This window comes from Pongo pygmaeus, chromosome 3, assembly GCF_028885625.2.
Source record: "Pongo pygmaeus isolate AG05252 chromosome 3, NHGRI_mPonPyg2-v2.0_pri, whole genome shotgun sequence".
Classification (NCBI taxonomy): Eukaryota; Metazoa; Chordata; class Mammalia; order Primates; family Hominidae; genus Pongo; species Pongo pygmaeus.
In genome coordinates, this window is record NC_072376.2 from 4,459,279 (window position 1) to 4,484,015 (window position 24,737).

General features: G+C 52.1%; 1 protein-coding gene and 1 pseudogene across 4 annotated transcripts in view; one reads left to right on the plus strand and one right to left on the minus strand.

The window, feature by feature from the left end:
* ACOX3 (acyl-CoA oxidase 3, pristanoyl) overlaps nucleotides 1–24,737 on the plus strand; it is a 62,733-nt gene that overhangs the window by 13,103 nt on the left and 24,893 nt on the right. For 3 of the 4 annotated variants that reach the window (XM_054485289.2, XM_054485292.2, XM_063663477.1), the window contains exons 3-11: nucleotides 314–547; nucleotides 1,381–1,455; nucleotides 1,927–2,016; nucleotides 5,087–5,230; nucleotides 9,154–9,242; nucleotides 15,808–15,904; nucleotides 18,340–18,522; nucleotides 20,815–20,937; nucleotides 23,070–23,190. In XM_054485289.2, the coding sequence (XP_054341264.1) occupies nucleotides 314–547; nucleotides 1,381–1,455; nucleotides 1,927–2,016; nucleotides 5,087–5,230; nucleotides 9,154–9,242; nucleotides 15,808–15,904; nucleotides 18,340–18,522; nucleotides 20,815–20,937; nucleotides 23,070–23,190 (1,156 nt within the window). The remainder of the gene's footprint in view (nucleotides 1–313; nucleotides 548–1,380; nucleotides 1,456–1,926; nucleotides 2,017–5,086; nucleotides 5,231–9,153; nucleotides 9,243–15,807; nucleotides 15,905–18,339; nucleotides 18,523–20,814; nucleotides 20,938–23,069; nucleotides 23,191–24,737) is intronic. The other variant, XM_063663478.1, reaches the window with a different exon arrangement.
* On the minus strand, nucleotides 22,400–22,508 carry LOC129035864 (5S ribosomal RNA; annotated as a pseudogene).

Below are 24,737 nucleotides of genomic sequence, written 5' to 3' on the forward strand. Positions count from 1 at the left end.
GGGATTTCTGGCTCTTACAGCTCCTCCTCTGCTGGGCGAGGCTCATCCCAGGCAGCACGGCCTCTCTCCTCTCTGCACCTCAGGAGAGGCCTCAGCGAATTGATGAGGAGTCTGGAAATGAACACGGATTGTTGATGTTTCTTAAGCCTCCAGTCCTCTAGTCCGTTGGGAATGATAGTCGTATCTCTGTCTGGGTGTCTCTGGGTCAGACTGTGTCCCATGAAGCCTATGGCCTGGAGGTAAACTATATAAGGGCACATGGAGAGTCCATCTTTTACTCCAAATAAGCCTTCCCCATCTCCTGTGTTTCCAGAAAACCATCTTCTCAGCTCTCGAAAACGACCCTCTTTTCGCCCGTTCCCCTGGAGCTGATCTGTCCTTGGAGAAGTATCGCGAGCTGAACTTCCTTCGATGCAGGCGGATCTTCGAGTATGACTTCCTCAGTGTCGAAGACATGTTCAAGAGCCCTCTGAAGGTCCTCACCTTGATTCAGTGCCTGGGGATGTATGACTGTTCTCTGGCTGCCAAGTACCTCATCCATAGCTTGGTGAGCATGCGGCCTAGGGGAGAGGGAAACGGCTTTCATGCTGCGCTGAGCCTTGAGGGATGCCTGTCCCAGGGCCAACCAGGAGGCAGAGAAACTCCAGTTTTTCCAGCTATATTTGCAAATTTTAAAAATTATCTTTTTTAATGTTTAAAAAAAATTTCAGTCCCCCTTTTCATTCTTTTATTTTCAAGCCCATCCACCATCATGTATTTGCAAATTTACACACATAAGCCCTTGAATAAAATACAATGTGGTGAAGCTTCAAGTCCCATCAGAAGAGGAGCTGTTGGGACTTTTTTTTTTTTTTTTTTTTTTACCTCATACAAAAAAAGAGACAAATGATTAAAAAAAAAAAAAAGTAGGCCAAAGGGAGAAACCTGTGTTTTTCCTTCCTTTGTAACATACCAGCAGAGCTGAGCTTGGGCAAAATGGCTTTGCCCTTAGCCTTGCCTGCATTGTTTGATGGGCTGGTGGACTCTGCTGTCCGTATAGCTCTCCCTGCTGTCCTCAGACCCCCAGGACTCCTTGCAAGCATCTTAAGTCCCAGGTGATTTCTGTGTGCCTTATACAAGCTGCTAGGCACAGAGATGTAGGTCTTACCACTCACATGAACTCAGGGACCCGGGGCAGCTGTGTGTCGGGAGACCCTGGCCTGGGGCATCCGGGCTGCTGGCTAACCTCTCAGCGCTTGTTCTCCACCTCGGGGAAAGTGCGGTGTGGCGGGGAACCAGTGTGGGCGTGGTGTTAAGAGTGCCATTGTCTGTTGTGATGTTCTGGAAGAGCAGTACTCTTCTTACCTGCCCCCTGTTGACAGGACAATGTTATACTTTCAGGTTTTTGGATCAGCAATTTACAGTTCTGGTTCTGAAAGACATCTCACATATATTCAAAAGATCTTCAGGATGGAGGTAAGTTCTGGTTCATGGTGAATTGTGAGCCTGGTTCTCTTGCTTGATCTCTGTAGAGATTTGTGAAAAGAGAAGATTGTAGAAGGGGGTGCCCAGGGGGCTTATGCTCTTCTTGTTTCCTAGTGTTCTCAGGCTTCTCACCAAATAGCTAGCACTGTTCTTTAGCAAACACAGGCACATTGACTTCCTAGCACCAGGTGAATTGTCGCCGAGGCCTTCCACTGTCTTTTCCTGACGAGCAGTTCCTGCCACCTGGCTGACTTGGAGCAGCTGCGGTCAGCTTGGTTTAGGCTGCTGTGGTTGCCAGCTGAGGGTGGCAGTGTGACTCAGTCAAGTCACTAGTTGGGTGGGTGGAAATTTGGGGCTTTGATATGTGGTTTCATCTTCAAAGGAAAGATGCAGCGAGGTCCTTCTGGGAATGTGCACAAAGAACTTTTCTTGCTTTCCATCATTTTGTGCTTTGACGTTTAGATTTTTGGATGTTTTGCTCTGACCGAGTTAAGTCATGGCAGTAATACCAAGGCCATTCGCACGACTGCCCACTACGATCCTGCCACTGAGGTAGGTGTTACCTTCCCCCGGGTCCCTGGGTTTGGAGCATATGGGACGTCATGAGTGCAAATGCCGTCGCCAAGAATAAGGAAAAACATTAAAGCAAGAGGCCTGTCCACATACACATGTGTAGAAATACCCACTGAGATTCATCACACTGAAAAGTGGGGCTCAGGAGATCAGGCGTTGGAGGACAAAGCCTGTGCCCACCATGAACTTTATGGGGAATTGATCGTGGTTTGGATTTGTGTGTAATTTCAGTGCAGTGAAGAAGCCCTTACTCTGTAAAATTTATTGCCTTGTTTACCTGGCCGCCTAGTTGTAGTGGATTCATAAACCGTTCACATGGCCCATGGTTTCTACGGTGGACCCCGTGGAGACAACATGCTCCCTGCCCTCTGCCCTTTGTGGCTGTCCCTCTGCGAAGAGCCTGCCTTGTCCATTTCTGCCACCGCAGTCTGACTCCTTGGGTCCTTGCCATCCTCTTGACCTCTCTGGTACCTGCATTGTGGCCGCTGCCTGGGAGCTTCCGGTGTGGTGCAGTGAGACGGGCCACAGATGGATGCCCTGGGGCTGTCAGTGCTGTGGAGGGGCTCGGGGGTGGAGGGAGATGGGCCACAGATGGATGCCCTAGGGCTGTCAGTGCTGTGGAGGGGCGCGGGGGTGGAGGGAGATGGATGCCCTAGGGCTGTCAGTGCTGTGGAGGGGCGCGGGGGCAGGGAGGGAGGATGGGGAGGGCCCCACCTGACCCGCTCTGTTCCCTGGCCCTGCCTCCCTGCCGCCACGTGACTCTCCTTGGCCTCCGCTTGTCCCTGAGGCCTAGGTCTCCCTGCCAGTCTTTCCTCACCCTCCTTCCACCCTCCCCCGTTGGCAGTGGTCAGGGAGGACTGTTGTGTGGCAGGAAGTGAAGCTCTGCACCTGCGGATGTGCTCAACGGTCATCCATCCATCATTCTTTCATCCATCCATTCATTCTTCCATCTATCCATTCATTCTTCCATCCATCCATGCATTCTCTCATCCATCTGTTCATTCTTTCATCCATCCATTCTTCCATCCATCCATTCATTCTTTCATCCATCCATTCATTCCACATCCTGGGCTGTGTGGACTGTGCCTGGGGTACTGCATGGAAGAGCCCAGGAATGAACTCAAGTGGACCTGCAGCCTAGCAGGGATAAGAGGTGGTCCTCGCACAGGGTGCCCCCGCTGTGGGGCCTTGGGAGTGGGGCTAGGAGAAAGTAGGGCATGAGGCTCTTTTGGGAATTTTCTTTTAAGCCATAAGATATCTTTATCTGAACCCAGGTCTTTCTGGCCCCGTGGCTGCTTCTCCTCCTGCTGTCCTCTTTGCCTGTGGCCTGCAGTGCCAGGAGGTGGGGCCCTTTCTGACAGGCAGATGCACGACAGCACCCAGGTAGCGTTGGGGTGGGGCATCAGAGGACCACTTCCCATTTCCACCTCCTTCTTTTTGGCGTTTGATCCCTAAGCGGAGGTCAGAGTGTGGCATCAGATCCGTAGAGTTGGGGTGCCCGGGATCCAGGCTGGGCTGCTGGCCGAGCGTTTATTTGGACAGCAGGCATTGCTGGGTACCTGTTGTGTGTGAGGCACAGCTTTCCAAGACTGGGCTGGAAGCGGCGAGCACAGCAGACAGGTCTCTGCTGTCCTGAAGTTGCGGGCTGGGGGTAGACACAGACACCAACAGAGATAAGTGAGGTGTGCTGGGCGCCATGGAGGCCCTCCAGAGAGCAAAGCTGGTATGCCGGGGCGCAGGGAGGCAGGCAGACAGTCGAGACAGTGGGAAAGATCTGTGTGGAGCAGTGCAGGCCCCAAGGAGCCGGCTTGGGCTGGTGTTGCAGTGCACACCTGCACTGTGGAAAATGAGTGACAGGTGGAAGTAGCAGAACTGCCGCGTGCTGAAGAATGAATGGGGAGGGCCTGGCTGAGACTGGGAGCCCTCCTTACCCTGGCAGGTGAAGAGCTGGTGGTCCCCTGAGAGAAGAGAACAGAAGGCGTGGCTGGCAGCCACCCCACCTCCTACTTCTCCTCAGTGAAACTTCAGGATCTATAGGATGATTGTTCACTACTCTCAGTTTACAAAATCCCACTGGCTAGACAGGAGGAAGCCCTCCCCCGCATGTTATTTTGTAGCTTCCCACCCTGCAGGGGCTGGAACCAGAACCAAAACTTACCCCCGACACCCCCTAGCAGTGACTGGCAAGCTCCGCGTGGAGGATCAGTGTCTCCCGAGGTGGCCCAGGGCAGCTCTGTGGGCCACCTGCGGGCTATCTGCCTGAAGGCGCTCATCTTTGTCCCCTTGCGGATCCCAGCAACGTTATGCAGCACTGCTAGTCCGCATCCTCCCTCCCAGCCTTACTCACAGGGCTCCCAGCAGACGCCCCTGGGGCAGGCCCAGCCGCAGCAGCCCAGCTCCTGCCTGTTCCCACATGCTCTTCGCTCCTGACCCGTGCAGCACCCTCAATGTTCCTGGGGGATCTGTCCACACCCCTTCTAGCCAAACACCGAACGCTGTGATGCCACAGCCCATCTGCTAGTTCACGCATGCGTTCCTTCCTTCCTTCTGATGTTCTGAGCGGCTGCCTTGTGCTCGGGGCATTTGGGATATAACTGTCAGTCATGGAGCTGTGGATGGGAGGGACAGCAAGAGGGCAGCAGTGTGTTGTGAATTAGAGGTCCTAAAGGACTCAGTGGACTGCAGGGCATTCCCACAGCCCTGCCCACAGTGCACAGACAGCTTCGCCCACAGTGTATCCACAGTGTTTCCACCTAAGGGGCGTGGTCAGAGACTGAAGACTATATGATAATGAAAACTCCCTGGAAGCGTTTGCCCGCCTGCGGAGTATTTTGCATCTGAAGGTTCTTTAAGTCATAAGGCCCAGGAATAGCCTCTGTTTAAAAAATAGGCCTGCCTGTGCCATACAAGAACTAAAATGTGCGATTAGTTTCGACTGTTGCCTCAGAGATTTTGAACATAGAAAATGGAATCTATCTAAAAGGAAAACACCAATTCTGCATGTACTTCAGTTGCTAATTATAACTAACCTAAATTTTCCCTTGTGCAGGAATTCATCATACATTCCCCTGATTTCGAAGCTGCCAAGTTTTGGGTTGGCAACATGGGCAAGACAGCCACTCACGCGGTGGTGTTTGCTAAGCTGTATGTGCCGGGGGACCAGTGCCATGGGCTGCATCCCTTTATCGTGCAGGTAGGACACTGGGGTGGCCCTCTGTGGGGGCAGTGTTTACCCCCAGGAAGCACTGGTAATGTCTGGAGTCATTTTTGTCATAACCAGTGGGGGGATGCTTCTGGCATCTGGTGAGTGGACCAGGGACACTGCCCAGCACCCCAGTGCATCCCATAGCCTCGCCCACAGTGCAGACAGCCCTGCCCACAGTGCACAGACGGCCCCACCCACAGTGCATTCCACAGCCCTGCCCACAATGCAGATAGCCCCGCCCACAATGCATCCCACACCCCTGCCCACAGTGCAGAGACCGCTCCGCCCACAGTGTATCCTACAGCCCCACCAGCAGTGCACAGACAGCTCTGCCCACAATGCACAGACAGCCCCACCCACAGTACAGATAGCCCTGCCCACAGTGCACAGACAGGCCCGCCCAAAGTGTATCCCACAGCCCTGCCCACAGTGTATCCGACAGGCCCACCCGCAGTGCACAGACAGCTCCACCCACAGTGCAGACAGTCCTGCCCACAGTGCAGACAGCCCCGCCTATGGTATATCCCACAGCCCCTCCCAGGGTGCATAGGCAGCCCCACCCACAGTGTGTCCCGCAGCCCCTCCCACGGTGCAGACGGCCCTGCCCGCAGTGCACAGACAGCCCCACCCTTGCCTTAGAAAGAACCATCCAGCCCAATGTCCCCCAGTGACACAGCTGAGAGGGCCTGGCCAAGGCTCCTGGCCATAGGAGCTGCAGGCCTCTGAGACCATCTAGTTGATTTGATGCACCAAGTTTTTCAATTTCGATGAAGTCCAGTTTTATGTTTTTTTCTTTTGTTGCTCATGTCCTTATTTTTCAGTTGACCTGACGTTTGAGCTATTGCAGACCAGAGAGATTTTTTCCATTGTAAGGATACAGGACAAAACCAAAGTGTTTTTCCTACCGTCATGCAGCCAACACTACGCTTCTGACATTAGATGTGTGTGGGTTTCTCCCCACCAGCGCGCAACTCTGCAGCAGAGAGCAGCTGGGCGTCCCCTACTTTAACTCCATACTGATGCTGTTCACCTGGAGTGAGCCTCAGACCTCCACAGTGAGGGCTTAGTCCCACAAGAAGCTCCCCAACCCTTTGGATGCCGATGGCAAGTCCAGGTTATGGCCTGTGCCTCTGACCAATCCCCGAATTCCACCGTGGTCTTCGTCCTGAAGCTGTTTAGGGGTCTGCAGCCGTCTCATGAGCACGCAAAACACTCTCACCACTGCGGAGTCAAGGGCTTTAGGAGTCGCGTGCTGGGAAGCAGGGACAAGGCCAAACATGTATTTATCACAGCATCATACTTACCTGAGGCCAGTGTACCTTGTTTCTGTGATTATAGATTTCTACCTGGAGTGGACTTCTTGCGGGAGTTGCCTGGACTAGAATTCAGCAGCTTTCGGCGTGTCTGATTTTGGGGACATAGAGCCGCAGTGTTTTAGACTTGTTTATGTTGTGCTAAAAACACTCCGCAGGATTGTGTCGCTCCTCTCGCCACTGCACCAAGTGCTCAGGGTACCTGAGTCCACCTCCCAGAGCCACGGCCTCCTGCCTGATAAGGAGGGATGGAAACAGTGGTCTTGGGGTTATTTGGACAGGATTGTGATCTGTGCCCCAGACCTGAGCTGGTGGGCGGAGGGGCGGGCATCTTTTGCAGGTTTCTTTCTTTTTTCTTTTCTTTTTTTTTTTGTGTGTGAGACAGTGTCTGAATCTTTACTGGGCCTTGCTGAAAGATTTTAGAAAAGGAGAGGATGTTTACATTTGGCTTTTAGCCCTTTTTGAGTGTTTCTTTATTTTAAAGTTCAGTGAAGTTAGATGGTGAATTCACAGACAGAAACAGAAGCTAGCTAGCAGGTCATGCACATAGCTAAATTCCCCGTAGCACCACCTCCACGTTTCTCTAAAGCAGCTTTTCCACTTTGGCACTGCTGACAGTTTGGGCTGGGTAGTGCTCACTGGAGCGCCCTGTACGCCCAGGGCAGGGCGGAGCACTTCTGGCTTCTGGCCGTTCTGTGCCATAGCTTCCTGCAGTGAAGACAACCAGAATCTCTCCAGACACCACCCGTGTCCCCTGGCGGGGAAGGGGAAGGTGGCGCGTCCCATGGTTGGGAATCCCTGCTGTAACAGTGCCCAAGGATGAAGCTCCACGTCCTTCCCTCGAGTTCCCACAGTGCGCAGCCATCAGCTGACTGGACCTGTATCTTGGGGAGTGGTGATTAACCAGAATATTCATAGCTGTTTCTCCCACTGCACCTATTTGCACAGCCATTTTGTCACTTTACTAAAATCTAGCAGGAAGTCCTGTGTCTAAAACGTGAATATGAAATTCCCGACGTCCTCCTGGCAGCACTGGCCCCCGTGTTAGTCTCTCCTGACTGCCACAGCAAAGCACCACAAAGCAGGGCGCTCGAAACAGCGTAATGTACTCTCCCAGCTCTGGAGGCCAGGGTCTGAAATCGGGGAATCTTTAGGGCGGCATTCCCTCTAAAGGCTCCAGGGTAGGATCCTTCCTATCTCTTCCAGCTCCTGGTGGCCCCAGGCCTGTGGCCCCATGTGGGCGGCAAGCCACCCAGGTGCTGAGGCAAGAGACCGAGGACACGAGCTGTTCCAGTATAATAAAACATAAAATAAGAATAGTTATACCAGATGTAGGTCTTACATATGATTATATATGAATATCATTAATCATTAGTTTGTAGCAATTACTCTTTATTCCAATATTATAATAATCCTCGCTCTGTAATCATAACCTAGGAAAAGCCAGGCCATACAGAGATAGGAGCTGAGGGGACACAGTGAGGAGTGACCAGAAGACAAGAGTGCGAGCCTTCTGTTATGCCCAGACAGGGCCACCAGAGGGCTCCTTGGTCTAGCGGTGACACCAGCGTCTGGGAAGACGCCTGTTGCCAAGCGGACCCTGGTCTAGTGGTAGCGTAAGTGTCAAGGAAAAACACCCGCTACTTAGCAGACCGGGGAAAGGGAGTCTCCCTTTCCCCGGGGGAGTTTAGAGAAGACTCTACTCCTCCACCTCTTGTAGAGGGCCTGACATCAGTCAGGCTCGCCCGCAGTTATCCGGAAGCCTAACCGTCTCCCTGTGATGCTGTGCTTCAGTGGTCACACTCCTAGTCCGCCTTCATGTTCCATCCTGTACGCCTGGCTCTGCCTTCTAGATAGCAGTAGTCAATTAGTGAAAGTACTGAAAGTCTCTAATAAGCAGAAATAATGGCATAAGCTGTCTTTCTCTCTGTCTCCTCTTTCTCTCTGCCTCGGCTGCCAGGCAGGGAAGGGCCCCCTGTCCAGTGGACACGTGACCCACGTGACCTTACCTATCATTGGAAATGGTTCACACTCCTTATCCTGCGTCTTTGTCTTGTATCCAATAAGTATCAGTGCAGCCTGGCATTCAGGGCCACTACTGGTCTCCGCATCTTGGTCATAGTGGTCCCCCAGGCCCAGCCGTCTTTTCTTTTATCTCTTTGTCTTGTGTCTTTATTTCTACGCTCTCTTGTCTCCACACACGGGGAGAAACCCACCGATCCTGTGGGGCTGGTCCCTACAGCCCAGCGCTGTACTCTGTGCCTCCGTCTCCACGTGGCCCCCTCTTTCCCACACCCACTCCTCTTCTGACTCTCATAGGACACTTGCCGTGGGATTTAGGGCCCACCTGGGTGATTTGGGATGACCTCATCTTGATGCTCTTAAATTCATTATATCTGCAGGACCCTATTTCCAAATAAGCTCCCATTCCCAGGACCTGAGGTTAGGACTTGGATGTATCATTTCTGGAGGATGGTTTAACTCACAGCCGCCCAGTGTTGAGCCCATGGCCCACCCTGTGGGTTTCTGAACACATCTGTTTTGATTTTTGTGTGATTGTAACAGTTGCTGTTTGCTGCTTTCTGTGGCTTTGTATAGATCCGGGACCCGAAGACCCTTCTTCCCATGCCCGGAGTGATGGTCGGCGACATAGGGAAAAAACTCGGGCAGAACGGTCTGGATAATGGGTGAGTGATGGAGGCTGCTGAACCGTGAGCTTCCTGCCAAGGCCCAGGCTGCATTGTCGCTCATGTCTGAGATCTCACTGGCCCCATGGATGCCCTGCCCTGCCCTCTTAGACTCAAATGCGGTGGGGACCTATGCCTAGCCCCTGTGCGTGCACTGGCCACGTCTTGCTTGAACTCCACTTTGGGAGGCCAACTTGATCAGAGACCTCAGCAAACCAGCTTCACCTTGGCAGGTGGCTCCCCACTCTGAGATCAGACCCACGTCTCTGTGTACAGCTGGTGGGGCCCCTGCCTGGGGGGCTGCCTCCTCTGTGTGAGGTCCTCCTCAGCATCCTGAGCCTCCTCCAGCTTGGCCTCTGCTGTTCTCCATGTGATCTCGAGATCGCATCCATGCTGATCTCGAGGGACCCATATCTGCAGTTTCTGCCTCCGGAGTGGGCTTGCTCCTTTCCGTGTAATCTCAGTGTCACAGCACTTAGAAAGAGAATTCCGCTGGTTTATTTGTTTAATCAGCCCACAGATACCTATTTAGCAGCACAGATGTGACACCGGGTTGGTGTGGCCAAGGCCTGGCTGAAGGGTTGGATGGGGCGTGCAGAGGGGAGGGGCCTAGAAAGACTCATGAATGCTTGATGGCCACATGGAGGCCTGGGTGGCCGGGGAGAAGTGGCTAGTGATTTTGGAATGTGCAGTGTTTCAGGTGGAGGGAGCAGTGGGAAGTGTCAGGCCCAGGCCTGTGCTGGGATGCAGGTGGGGTAGGGAGGCCAGGCCACAAGCGCCTTGAGGGTCTTTGAGGGATTGGATTTTGGAGCTCCAGGTCGTTAGCAGCATGACCTTTGGAATGAGACAGGTGTGCAGCCAGCCCTTTGTGTCACCTTGACCAGCTTTCTTGGTGTTTCCTTATCCGTAAAGTAGGTGACAAGGGAGGTCCCTGTGCCAGGGCCCTGCCAGGCCCTGCCTGAGCAGGCCAGGCTTGAACTTCCTGGCCACTGGCCTAGTTGGTGCCTCCCTCACTGCGAATGCTGGACTCCACACAGCTGTCTCCCCGAGAGCCTGACCCAGCAGGGTGTAGACCCCTCTGTGCCCACGAGATGATTTATAACTTGGGGGTAGTGGGACAAGATACAACCATGCCTGAACCTGATGGCCAGAAAGATGTCTCAGGAGTGTTTCTAGATATGCGTGTTTCATATAGTGTTTCATAGCGAGGCTGGTGGAGAGGAGAGGAGGCTGCCTTGCAGAAGTTGGAAATAACTAGTTATCAGGACCAGGTTGTCTCCAGAGGGAGAAGATGGGCCAGTGGGCGTCTGAGCACCCAGCGATGGAGAAACCTCCTTCTGCCTATCTCTTCTGAGAAGTCAGGGTGACGGGCAGGGAGTGTCTTAAATCTCTGCTTGGCCCTTTAAAACAGGCAGGGCCCCAGACTGTACTAAAGAGGAAAATCTTGGTTGATTTTTATACAGTGTCAACTTGAGAAGAAAGTAAAAGGACATTGTTAAAAAGCAAATTCTTGTGATTTCAGGCAAAAAAAAAAAAAAAAAGCAAAACAAGATACATATGCACAGCCCTCCTAACTCCTCCTGTCCTGCAGAGTTCTGGGTTCTCACTGGCTTATAATAAAATAATACAAGGAACCTGCTAGTTAATGTTGGAGTTGGCAGGAAGGAGAGCGCCACCCCGACCTGCGGCTGTCAGTTCTCTTGAGTGACTACTTTTACAGGGTGCCTGGGAGGCGCTTGGCATGGACGGTGCCCGTGTGGCGGGTATGGAGGGTCGCTGTTCAGGCCCTTTGCCCTCAGGGCAGCGGGAAGCCCCCAGCCATCTGGAGGACGTAATGTGGCTTGGTCTGTTTGAGAAGGATGGCTCTGGCCTCAGGGTGAGAAGCTCTGAAGCACCGTGCAGGAAATGGGGTGTGGGAGGCACTGTGTTGTTCTGGAGAATCTGCATCCTTTCTTTAGACCCGGCTGATCCCGTTTAGGGCTCTGCAGCCACAGGCACTGTTACCCCATCTACTGAAGTGTCCTATGCGTGCACGTTAGGCCCGACAGGCATCTCCGCCTGGGCGTATGGTGGTGGTGAATTGTCACATCCAGTGGGTGGCCTCGGGTGTGAGCAAGGCTCTTCTTCACCACTCATTCGGTTTCATGAATGAGAGGCTTTGACATTATTTTGGGACATTGCAGAGACACCCTGCACTTGGTTCCCCCCTAATAAACGTATTTCTAGAGATTGAATCCACACCTCTTACTGGGATAATATTCAAAGGAGCATTAGATGAAACCATTAATGATTAATACGTCACACTGATATGGCAAAGCCTCTTGTAAGACTCAGAAATACGGTCTCCTATGAGACTGCCACGGACACAATGACGACAGCCCTTTGACGCTGCTTCAGAGCTGCTCCACCAAGCCAGGTCCCCGTGCCCCCAGAGCCTTTCCACCGTGTCTCTCTGCAGGGTGACAGGGATGCAGTGGGATTCGTCCATCTTTGATCCCTGAGCTTCTGAAGGCCTAGGTTGGGCTGGGATGGGAGCCAGCAGGGGTGATGCAGGCGGCCTGCTCTCCACCCCTTTCCAGAAATGCACCTTTCCCCGTCCAGGGCTGGCGGGTCTGGGCAGCGCGCCCAGCAGGGGGCGCAGTGATACCGGTGTTCACTCTGGGTTTCCCGACTGGTTTCTGCCTGGATGTCTGTTCCAAGATCAGCGTTATAATTTAGTGATTTTTGTTACCAATGTTGAAATCATTTATCTTGAAAAAAGTGGTTACAATTTGTAGGTTAGATTTTGTCACTTTACAAGAACTCCTGAGTATGTGGGATGACTGCCTACAAATCCAAGGTAAACGTAAATTGTGTGGATTAATTTTAGCCAAATAGCTCTAAAAGCAAAATCATAAAGATCTTTTCAAGTGATAGTTTCAGCCAGACTCTTAAGGTGGGCTGCACCTTAAGGGTCTTTCTCCGTGCGTTTGCCCTGAGCTGAGGCGGTGGCTGGGAGGATGCCTGCCGAACTCAGCGGCCTGCTCTGGCAGGCTTGGCTGGGCTGGGCTTGAGGGGGCCCTTCCAGGCCCCAAGGGAGGAAGGAAGCTGCTGTGATAAGAAGCAGGATGCCCAGGGCGCGGGGTGTGTGCTGAGGTCTGGGCACTCCTGGGATTGGAGTGAGGGTTTCTGTGCCACACTCAGGCCTCCCGTGCCACATGCATGTCCAGTGACACACACACACACACCTGTGACACACGCACATGTCACCCGCTGGAGACACTGGATCTGGCTTGCATTTGAGTTGGCCATATCTGACCGCCACTGGAATAGATTTTGTGGAACAGAAGGGATCCCATGAGAATTTGTGGAAGTTTGCTTTCCTTTGAAACTTACGGGAATGTTTTTGCAAGTATAAATATATTCTGTGTGGTGAGAATGGGCGAAGAATTTCCACTCCCTAAAAAGGGCGCTGACTGTGACCGGATCATACTGGAAAAGGCATTCCTTGGCTTTCAAGTAACAGGCTGGAGCACACTGGGGCCGTTGGCACCGAGGCAAGGTTTTTCTCACAAGGTGGGGTGTTCTGAGTGTGCGGCTGTGGCATGGGGGAAGCTGCCACCAAACTGGGCAGCTGGGCCTAGGGCTTTGGAGGAGCTGGCCCCCCTGCTGCCCTTCACTTCCTGCAGGTGGGCAGGGGCCTGGCAAAGCAGCCTAGAGCTCTTCCCTCACCAGTTCACCGAAGTTTCCCTAAGGAGCTCCAGCCCCGTCCCCACCCGGCCCCAGGGCCTCGCCCCTCCTGAGAGTGTGGAAACTGTCACTGTGTCTTTCTCTCAGGCTGTCCCGGGAGTCAGGATCATGGCCTGGCCCTTGTGCCTCAGAGGATGTCATCTGACCCCACCTGACTTGTTCATACCATGCCACTTACGTGCCTGTCCCTTAAGTCTGGCAGGCCCCATACATGGTGGCCCCCTCATGGACGGGGGTGAGCCCCGGGAGACTGCTGAGAGGCAGCTAGCTCACCCAGGAACCAGGAACGGTGATGATCGAGGGATCCACCCTGGGGTCCACCTCATACCCTTCCCAGGGCGGGGCATAGAATTCCCAGGTGGGCCGAGGGCTGCCTGGTGTCAACAGTGACTGCATGGAGGGCGCGATGCCAGGAGAGAACCTGGCGGACGGGGCACCACAGGCAGGCGGGACCTCCTCATGGCAAGGCGGCGATGCTGTTAGAGGGGCGGATGGGGCACCACAGGCAGGTGGGACCACCTCATGGCAAGGCGGCGATGCCGTTAGAGGGGCGGATGGGGCACCACAGGCAGGTGGGACCACCTCATGGCAAGGCGGCGATGCCGTTAGAGGGGCGGATGGGGCACCACAGGCAGGTGGGACCACCTCATGGCAAGGCGGCGATGCTGTTAGAGGGGCGGACGGGGCACCACAGGCAGGCGGGACCTCCTCATGGCAAGGCGGCGATGCCGTTAGAGGGGCAGACGGGGCACCACAGGCAGGCGGGACCTCCTCATGGCAAGGCGGCGATGCCGTTAGAGGGGCGGATGGAGGTCAGCTTGGGGGGATCCTCCACATTGGCCTCCGCCATTCCGAAGGCCTTTGGGAAAGGGCCCTGCTCGCACAGGGAGGACAGGCTGAAGGGGCAGAGTTAGGAAAGAGCCAACACGGTTGCTGCAGGAAATCAGCCCAGGAGAGCTGAGTAGGGATGGAGGTGCTGGGTCCTAGGCGGGGTTGGAGGCGAGAAAGCGAATCGGGCCAGCACAGCAGAGCTGGCAGCCCAGGACTGGGTGACGATGGGGATGTGGGGGCATCCAGAGCAGGACTCAAGGAAGAGCCCATGCAGGAAACGGGTGCCTCCGGTTCCCTTCCAGCATGTGAGATTGTTCTTTATAGATGATGTTTTCTGTGGTTTAGTAAAAGACTATTCTGGTAGGCAGGGGTCCCCAACCCCGTGGTACTAGTCTGTGGCCTGTTAGGAACTAGGCCACCCAGCAGGAGGTGAGCATCGGGTGAGGCAGCAAAGCTTCCTCTGTGTTTATAGCCACTCCCCATTGCTCACATGAGTGCCTGAGCTCCGCCTCCTGTCAGATCGGTGGTGGCATTAGATTCTTATAGGAGCGTGAATCCTACTGTGAAATGCGCATGTGAGGGATCTAGGGTGAGTGCTCCTTATGAGAATCTAATGCCTGATGATCTGTCACTGTCTCCCATCACCCCCAGATGGGACCATCTAGTTGCAGGAAAACAAGCTCAGGCTGCCACTGATTCTGCATTATGGCGAATTGTATAATTATTTCATTATGTGTTACCATGTAATAATAATAGAAATAAAGTACACAATAAATATAATGTGCTTGAATCATCCCGAAACCACTCCCACCTCCCCCTCATTTGTGGAAAAATTGTCTTCCATAAAACCGGTCCCTGGTGCCAAAAAGGTTGGGGACTGCTGCCCTAAGGCATTGCAAGTGAGCTCAGGAATCAAACAAGTTGCTATAGGAACTATTGATATTTTGAAGTTTGTTTTGGGGGGTTTTTGCACAGTTTATGTAATATTCTTAACCTAGCATAGCCTTATTCCCTAGACTGTTGTGAAATAGGTTTTCCTGACCAGACAACCATAACAGGTATCTTTGGTTATTAATACATCATGATCCATACAATGTGTGTGTAATCCTATGCTCAGCTGTTCAAAAGAAGTGAATTTGCTTGCCAAGGGAGCACCGATGCCATCACACCAGTTATTTTGTTTGACTTAAGAGTTTTAAACCTCAGTTTGCCGATATTATCACATTGTAGGTTCTGGTTTGAGATTGAAATATGAGAATCAGAGATTCCAATCTTTGGAAACACAGTTCCCGTCTTTTCTGTTGAATATCTGGAGTTCTGTACTTGGAGTACAACTTACCATATACACAATGCTTTTTATTATTATTATTATTATTATTATTATTATTATTGAGATGGAGTCTTGCTCTGTCACCAAGGCTGGAGTGCAGTGGTGTGATCTTGGCTCACTGCAACCTCTGCCGCCTGGGTTCAAACAATTCTCCTGTCTTAGCCTCCTGAGTAGCTGGGACTATAGGCACATGCCACCACTCCCAGCTAATTTTTTTTTTGCATTTTTAGTAGAGACGGGGTTTCACCATATTGGTCAGGCTGGTTTCGAACTCCTGACCTGAGGTGATCCACCCACCTCAGCCTCCCAAAGTGCTAGGATTACAGGCATAAGCCGCCACACCCGGCCTATTTTTTAACCTACATTTTTTTTTTTTTTTTTTTTTTTTTTAGAAACAGGGTCTCACTGTGTTGCCCAGGCTGGTCTCGAACTCCTGGGCTCAAGCAGTCCTCCTGCCTCGGTCTTCCAAAGAGTTGGGATTCTGGGCGTGAGCCACTGTTCCTGACTAGACTACTTTTTTGAATAGAAAGTTGGTTGAATGTTCCTGTCTACTTTCCCTCTGCCGTTTTCTTTGTCTTCGGGGATTACATCACCTTTTAGGCTGCCCTTGGAGGAGAAGAGAAAAGCCTCAGGGCAGGACCCCCGTTTAACAGAAGCCCTGCTGCTTCCCCACAGTTTCGCCATGTTCCACAAGGTCAGAGTTCCTCGCCAGAGCCTTCTGAACCGGATGGGAGACGTCACCCCCGAGGGCACCTACGTCAGCTCCTTTAAGGTACAGGCATGCGGGGCCGTTTGTGTGCCGTGCTTCCCAGGTGCCTTCCTCTGCAGGGCCTGGCTCCGTGCTCCTCCCTGCACCTGGAAAGGAGACCCCTCCACGTGGGCCAGGCGTCGCTGGGGCATACTTCTCCTGGCTCGGGTTCTGGTGCTCCTGCTAGAAGGGGACTCTTGGGGGCAGCCACAGCACCAGGTGCTGGTGTCCAGGGGGTGAGTCCGGTCTGACAATGCCCACTCCCCATCGGGGGCTGCGGTTAGAGGACTGCCTGCTGCCAGTGATGCTTCCCTGAGGATTCGAAGGAGACGGGTCTCCTGGCGAACTGTCCACAAAGGGGGATGACAAACAGAGTTCCCTGGTGTCCAGAACTCACGCCTGGCTTAAGTTCATGGAGAGCAGAAGAGAGACCATGGTCTCAGGGAGCGATGGCCGAGCGATGGCCCAGGTCGTAGCTGATGGCCCTCAGGAATCATGAGCTCACAGCAGGTGGGCCACCCCGAGCACGCACCCTTGGAATAACAGTCCCCGGCAGCATACAGCATCTGACATGCAGGAAGCATGGATGGAAAAGGAGCGTGATGGGGATGCCTGGAGACGTACAGGGTGTGCAGAGTGAGAACAGCAACACGAGACCAGGAGCCGCTCACAAATGGAGATGTTAATCCAACATCAATTAAAAATAAAGTGATTGGAAGAACAAGCACAGCAGATGAGATAGTTATTATCTCAGGAGGATCAATTAGGGATTGGAAGCTTGTCCTCCAGAAGGCAGAAGGAGAGGATTAAAGAAAATGAAGTCTGGGTGCAGTGGCTCACGCCCGTAACCCTAGCACTGTGGGAGGCCAAGGTGGGCAGATCGCTTGAGCCTGGGAGTTCCAGACCAGCCTGGGCAATATGGCAAAACCCCGTCTCTACTAAAAATGCAAAAATTAGCCGGGCTTGGTAGCGCATACCTGTAGTCCGCTACTTGAGAGGCTGAGGTAGGAGGATCGCTAGAGCCCAGGAGGTCAGGCTGCAGTGAGCTATGATTGCACCACTGCACTCCAGCTTGGGCAACAGAGCGAGACCCTGTCTCAAAAAAGAAAGAGAGAAATAAAGGAGAGAAATGTCTCTAAATGAGAGGGGAAGAAGGCTTTTGGTTGAAGGGACTCTTGGAGGACCAAAGAGGAAAAGTAAGGAAGCACCTATGCACATACCCAGGCACACGGTAGAGAAATTGAGGAATTTCTAAGAGAAAATTCTAGAATCTTCCAGATCTGACTCCAGTGGAATAAAAAACACTTGAACTTCAGATTTCTCAAACGTGACAGTGAATGCATGAAGACAGTGGAATCATATTTTATACCCTTAAAGGAAAATCACTTCAAATATATATTTATATATATTTTTTGAGATGGAGTGTTGCTCTGTCACCCAGGCTGCAGTGCAGCAGCATGATCTCAGCTCACTGCAACCTCTCTGCCTCCCGGGTTCAAGTGATTCTCCTGCATCAGCCTCCTGAGTAGCTGGGACTACAGGCACCCGCCACCACACCTGGCTAATTTGCGTATTTTTAGTAGAGACGAGGTTTCACCATGTTGGCCAGGCTGGTCTTGAACTCCTGACCTCAGGTGATCTGCCCACCTCAGCCTCCCAAAGTGTTGGGATTACAGGCGTGAGCCACCGCGCCCGGTTTAAATATGTTTTTAAACACAACGAGACTGTGATTCCTATGTGAGAGTGTGACTAATACGCTCAAGACACACAATTACCATGCTGCCTTGGAAGAAGGACCTAGATGGTCAGAGGAGCGGGCCCGATAGGGGCAGCAAGGGGCAGGGCAGGAAGGACGGTCAGATCATGTGGCAAGGGCTGTAGATTAGATGTGCCCACAGCAGCCTGGACAGGCCTTAGCAACAGCCTCTGCTGATGCCGGTGATGCGTGCGAGGAGATAGTGGACGGAAGATTCCAGCTAGACGCACGTAAAGGAACTGCCTGTTCACAGGCACACAAGGAACAAGAGGTGTCCGTGAAACCCCCTGGAATGGCTGCCTGTAATGGACTCCACCCCTGCCCTCTGGCAGTACAGGCCACATCTGATTCTTGCCAAGGTTAAAGGTGGGCCTTGGAATCTCCAGGCAGACAGTTTGCAAGTCCCCAAAGCAGGAGCATCCTTACCCAGCACTGTCATACCATTCCCTCTGCTAGGACTGTACCTTCTCCAGGCAGCTGGTGTCCCCTCCCCGGCACCCCCATTCCATCCACGGTTCATCAGTGACACCTGTACCCGCCTGCCTCACCGTCCTGTGTCTTGGGCGCCCTGGGGATGGGGCCTGGGCAGGTGGGCACAGGTCTACATTGGATGAACAAACGAGGGCACCTTCGCCTCTGGGCCGCTCTGCCCAAGGTGGCCGCGCAGCCGGGCTTGCGCTCATCATCTGCATCCCTCCTGCAGGACGTCAGGCAGCACTTTGGAGCGACCCTGGGGAGCCTGTCCTGGAGCCGGGTCTCCATCGTGAGCCTGGCCATCCTTAACCTAAAGCTGGCCGTGGCCATCGCTCTTCGCTTCTCAGCCACTCGGCGTCAGTTTGGACCCACAGAGGAGGAGGAAATACCAGTGCTTGAGTATCCAATGCAGGTACAGGGTTTTCAAGCATCCTTTCACTGTCTCTCTATTTTATATGCAAATTGACTTCTTTTACATAGTTGCCGTTTGGTTACTGGGAGTTGATCAAAACTCTTAAGGCAATCAACAGGATGATTAGTTATCGGGAGTGCGGCATCTCAGGCCGCAAGGCTTCCAGCAAATGGTTTTTAATTTAAAAAGAGTAGATACGAAGTAGCCAAAAAAGGAAGATGGAAAGAAGCAAGTCTTTTTTTTTTTTTTTTTTTTTCCAGACGGAGCCTTGCTCTGTCACCAAGGCTGGAGTGCAGTGGGCGTGATCTTGGCTCACTGCAACCTCCGCCTCCCAGGTTCAAGTGATTCTCATGTCTCAGCCTCCCGAGTAGCTGGGATTATGGGCATGCACCACCATGCCCGGCTAATTTTTGTATTGTTAGTAGAGACAGGGTTCTGCCGTGTTGGCCAGGCCGGTCTCGAACTCCTGACCTCCAGTGATCCACCTGCCTCAGCCTCCCATATTGCTGGGATTATGGACGTGAGTCACTGCGCCCGGCCAGAAAGAAGCAAGTATGGGGCGGCTCTGGGAGGTGGGTGTGTGCATGGCCACACGTTCAGGTGAGGCCGCCACAGCTTGGCAGGCAGTGGCTTTGCATGCCCTGTGCACGCTCTTTGACACTTTCATCCCATCCCTAAGAAATGATTCCTGGCAGGTGATCTGGAAGAAGCAGCAGCTGAGTGTGCAGCCCTCTTCACTGTGATGGCATTTAGAATAGTGGCGTGGGCACAGAGCGTGGGCCCTACACGTCCTCAGAGATGGGGCAGCTGTTGACATGCACAGATGCAGCCCAGGCAGCAGTGTGGAAAAGCACGGACGTTGTTACATGGAAGGGGGATGAATTGTCACAGCGAATGTGCCCTGTACTCTGGGTTTGGTCTTCACAGCTAAGAGGGCTGGGATTACTCCCATTTTACAGGTGAAGGAACTGAGGATCAAGTAGGAAATCCAGTTAAAGTGCACAGGCTAACTCAGGCCCGGGTCCCAGGCCAAGCTATGCATGAACAAAGGTAGATTTGGGTGAAACTTCCAGGAAATTGTAACAGAATTGCAGTTGTTTCTTTCCACATCCTTTGACCAGGGCTATGAGCCTGTTTAATAAGTGTTCCCATTCATGCCTGTGTGGCACCCATCCCCTCCCATGTGTGGTCACAGCACTCTGGGTGCCAAGGGCAGGCTCGGCAGTCAAGAGAGTGCACTGGGGCCACCATGCTTGGCCTTCCACCAAGGTCCACCCCAGCTGGCTGTGTGCCCCCAGGCAAGGTCTTTAGCCTTTCTGTGCTCTCGTTTTATCATTTGTAAATTAGAACTGATGATAAAACTTCTTCCTAGGATCAGTGTGAGGATTAACAAAGTTAGGGCACGGAGGCAGCTGGCGCCATGTCTGCTCAGCACTCTTGACACGTTAGACCATGGCGGTGATGGTGGTTTCCCCAGGATCCTCTCAGGCTTGTCCTGCCATGTACCCAGCCACCCACCCACCCATCCATGCATCCACCTACCTGTCCACGCATCCACCCACCCATCCAAGCATCCACCCACCCGTCCATGCATCCACCCACCCGTCCACGCATCCACCCACCCGTCCATGCATCCACCCACCCGTCCACGCATCCACCCACCCATCCATCTACCCATCTATGGATTCATCCATCCACCCACCCACACATCCGCCTACCCACCACCCACCATCCACGCATCCATCCGTGCATCCATCCTCCCACCCACCCACCCACCCATCCAACAATAGGTGGACCCTATCCTGTTTCAGACAAAGTGAAAAAGACATGCACTCAGCCTTTCGAGGGGCTGCCAGCTCTGTGTGGGCCTCAGCTTTCCCATCTGTCCCAGGGTGACGGCCTCATCCTCACGGGCTCATGAGGCACATGCTATCAACCAGTCAGTCCGTGTGCCGGGGAGTTGGCCCCTAGCAGTGCTGCCTTCTTAGTTCACAGATAGACTGGCACTTTGTTCTGTAGTGACTTTGATGGGACAGCTGTGAATAGCGGCCGTTTAGGGAATTGCGTTTGAGGTTGTCTGTCAAGGGCCATGGGTGAAAGCCGAACTGGCTGAGTTGAGAGTGTGTCAGAGTGAAGGCTTTCTGATGTGCCGGGAAGACACGTGGAGACCTTCAGCGCCAGTGGGTGCATGGCCCTGATGGCCTCTCCCTGTACTGGCTTTCATGGTCCCTGGGATGGGCTGCCCTTCATGGGTACCGTGATGTGTTCACGCAGGTGTCTTGTCTGTTCTAGCAATGGCGCTTGCTTCCATATCTGGCAGCTATCTACGCCTTAGACCACTTCTCCAAGTCGCTCTTCCTGGACCTGATGGAGCTCCAGCAAGGACTTGCATCAGGAGACCGCAGCACCAGACAGGTGAGGTGGTGTCTGCTTCCTCAGCAGCATTGTTTAAATCTCACACGGTTGGAGCAGCACAGATTCAGCCTTCATTTCAAAGCAAAATCAGTCCTTTGATTTGCGAGGACAGAGCATTCCTCCAGTTGTTCCCACCCACTCGGAGCTTTTGGCCTCTGCTGCGATTGAACGGGCTGGGCATGCATCCACACTCCTGCCTCTCAAGGATGTGCTGACACGACTCCTGGTTCCAGTCTGTGAGTTCAGCTGTTGGTCTCCTTTTGAGAACATGACGGTTTTGCAAAATCCACATTACCCGCTCCTCAGTGGATTTCATGGTTCTGAGCCTTTTGTAAACAGCTGCACAAAGGTCTGAATCCCACTGACTAGATTTGAGTTGACAGTCAAAGGATTTGTGCCAGAAACGAGCGTGCAAATCCCGAGATCAGCCTTGGCATAAAGAGACATCGGGAGCAGATTTCTTTGTAGATGGTTATGAACTGATTTTCCGTTGTCCCTCCTGCTGCCTCCTGAGCAAGAGTGAAATGTGAATCAAAAGAAATAACCGTGTTTGAAAGCAGAGGAGAAACGCCACAGATTGCGGTTACGTACAACATCAGAAAAAGCCTGTATCTAATTAGCATATCTTGAAATATTATCAGTGTCCGCATTCACGGCAGATGATGGCGAAGGGATGACCTGCAGGATTGATGGCAGAGCAAACCCCAGGCCTGGAGGCCTGAGGAGGGAGCGCTTCTGACCACTGAAGGGGTTAAGCCTGTGTTTTCCCAGGAGTGTGAGTCAGTGGAGCTTTTGCCAGCTGACAGTGGCATTGTTCTCCTGTGAATAATGTTGTAAAGGGTGACCGGGCTCATTCTTTCTGAAACTCAGTGGTTTAACCTAGGCAGAGGAGGGCCTCAACTCAGCCCCTTGTGTGAAGTTGAAAACACTCATAAAATGGGTCATTGGACTCAGCGTGCATGTGTGTGTGTGTATGTGTGTGTCTTCCTCTTAATTGTTTTTCCTTTTTAATGTCTTTATTTCTTTTTTAAAAGTAAAAATTCTTCTTTTACCCTGAATCAGTCTTTTAAGTTTTTGTTTGTTTGTTTGTTTGTTTGTTTTTGAGACAGAGTCTCACTCTGTTGCCCAGGCTGGAGTGCAGTGGTGCGATCTTGGCTCACTGCAATTTCCGCCTCCTGGGTTCAAGCAATTCTCTTGCCTCAGCCTCCCAGAGTAGCTGGGACTACAGGTGCCCGCCACCACACCTGGCTAATTTTTTGTATTTTTCAGTAGAGAAAGGGTGTCACCATGTTGCCCAGGCTGTTCTCAGACTCCTGAGCTCAAGTGATCTGCCCGCCTCGGCCTCTCAAAGTGCTGGAATTACAGGTGTGAGCCACTGTGCCTGGCCCAGCCTCTTAAGTTTTCATCATTAGATATCAAGCAGAAGTAAAGGAGTCTTTTTTTTTCCCCCCCCTTAAAAAAAAGCCTGCAGCACCTGATATTCCCAGGCGGTCTCCCATCCAAGTACTAACCAGGCCCGACCCTGCTTAGCTTCCGAGATCAGGCTCATTCAGGGTAGTGTGGCCATGGACAGCAAAGGAGTCTCAATAAAACATGTTAGGCCTGAGAGAGGCACGGTGAGCCCCCACACAGAGCAGACTGTCAGTTACCGAGGCGCTTGCAGCCTTCTGGGAACGGACTGGTCCCGGCCCTTCCCTGTCCTGGGAGTGAGCACTGTCTGCGGTGCTGGGTCTGGTTCTCTGGCCTTTCTTCATGGTTTCGCTGCAAACAATTGCAACCTTCCATGGCGTGTCATTCACTTTGACATTTGTGAATTTTATATAAAGTGGGACATGACACACATTCTTCTGCAGTTTGCTTCTGGGACCCGTGTTAGGGCCCTGAGAGCTATTTGCTGTGTAGAGCTGTGTTTTCATTGTTGTGAAATGGTATGAGCGGACCACAGTGTACCCATACTTGGATAAAGACTCTTTTTTATTTCTAATTACAATTAGGTTTCCTCTTCTGTCATTTTCGGGATGTCTTGTATTAGACTAGAGGTGATACGGTGGTTTGATGTTATTGCTGACTTCTGACTTTTTGGTGTCAAAAGTCTCTTTTCACCTGTTCTTGTTGGATTCCCTCACCCAAAGGCAGAGCTTGGACGTGAGATCCACGCCCTGGCATCGGCCAGCAAGCCCCTGGCCTCGTGGACCACCCAGCAAGGAATTCAGGAATGCCGGGAGGCGTGTGGAGGACACGGCTATCTGGCCAGTAGGTTTTGGAGAAGTGCATGGTGGTTTCCTGTCCTTCGCCCTGCTGTTTGACTCTAGACCAGGGGTCGGCAGACTGTGGCCTGAGGACCAAATCCAGCCTGCCACCTGTTTTTTTAAATAAAGTTTTATTGGAACACAGCCAGCCACCCCCGTTCATTTGCACATTTCCTGCAGCTGTTTTCACACTGCAAGGGCAGAGTTGAGTAATCGCAGCTGTGACAGAGACCATGTGGCTTGCAGAGCTGAAAATATTTACTCTCTGGTCCATTGCAGAACAAGTTTGCCAACCCCTGCCCTAGATAGATCCCACTGCTTTCAGATGCCTGATGCTTCTTGGCCAAAATATACGCAGAGAGCAGCTAATCTGCTCATTTGAATTTTAACTATTTGGTTAACAGGTTGGTAGTAAACTAGCACCATGTTTTGTTTGGATAGAAAATTCTTACACTTAGATAAAGAGGTAGTTATATCGGCATTGACGATGACTGAGGTAGCTGTTATGTGGTTAAGAGCGGAGGCCACCAGCTTGCCTGGGATTGAGTCCTGGCTCCATCTAACAGCCTGGTAACTGTGGGCAGGTTGCTTAACCTCACTGTGCTCAGTTTTCTTATTTTTAAAGTGGGGGTGATAATAGTGTACCCACAACATAGGTTCTTGCCAGAATTAAGTGAATTAACACGTATGAAGTGTAAGCATGGTATCTGGCATGTAGTGCGTGCCCACTGCCTTATTTGCTAATGCTGTTATTATTAGAATTATCATCGGCATTATTTACAGCTTACCTGCAAAACTTCCCGTGTGCTAATCTTAAATAATTAACTGGCAAAAACTGGTTGCTCAGAGAAGGCCATGTACACACTCAAAACAGCCACAGCATCAGCAAAACTCTCTTGCCCTCCAGGAGCACTTGGCCCTTGCCAAGTTTGTGAGAGTTTTCGCGATGCTCTATCTAGAACTACACACACACTTGCAGCGATCATCTGCCGACCACTGCAGTTCTAACTCGCACCTGTTCCAGCATGGGCTGAGCAACGTGGCCCCTCACTCCCACCACACTCTGTCTTTGTCATTTACTGACCTGTGGGTAGCCATGGCTGTACACAAGTTATGCATTTGCATGCTTTGTCGTCTGTGCAATGCCCTTAGTAGTTTTTATTTGTCTTTGTAACTTATCGGGATTCTATAAATAGTTGAATAAGGAAATTGAATCTTGCAGTACTGCAGACAACAAAGACGACGGAATCAAGATTAATCATATACATATACATATGCATATGCATATACATATGCATATACATATGCATATGCATATACATATGCATATACATATGCATATGCATATACATATACATATGCATATACATATACATATGCTGGGATTGAGACCAATACGACCGAGGCTCCATCTAGGTTTAGAAAATCAATTGCAAATGTTTCTGCTGAGGCCTCTCCCAGCTCTTGTTCAGTGACCAACCTGTTACGTGGCAGGAAGCTCGTGGCATGATTTGACAGCAAGTCAGGAGAAAATGATCAGGTGTTCTAGGT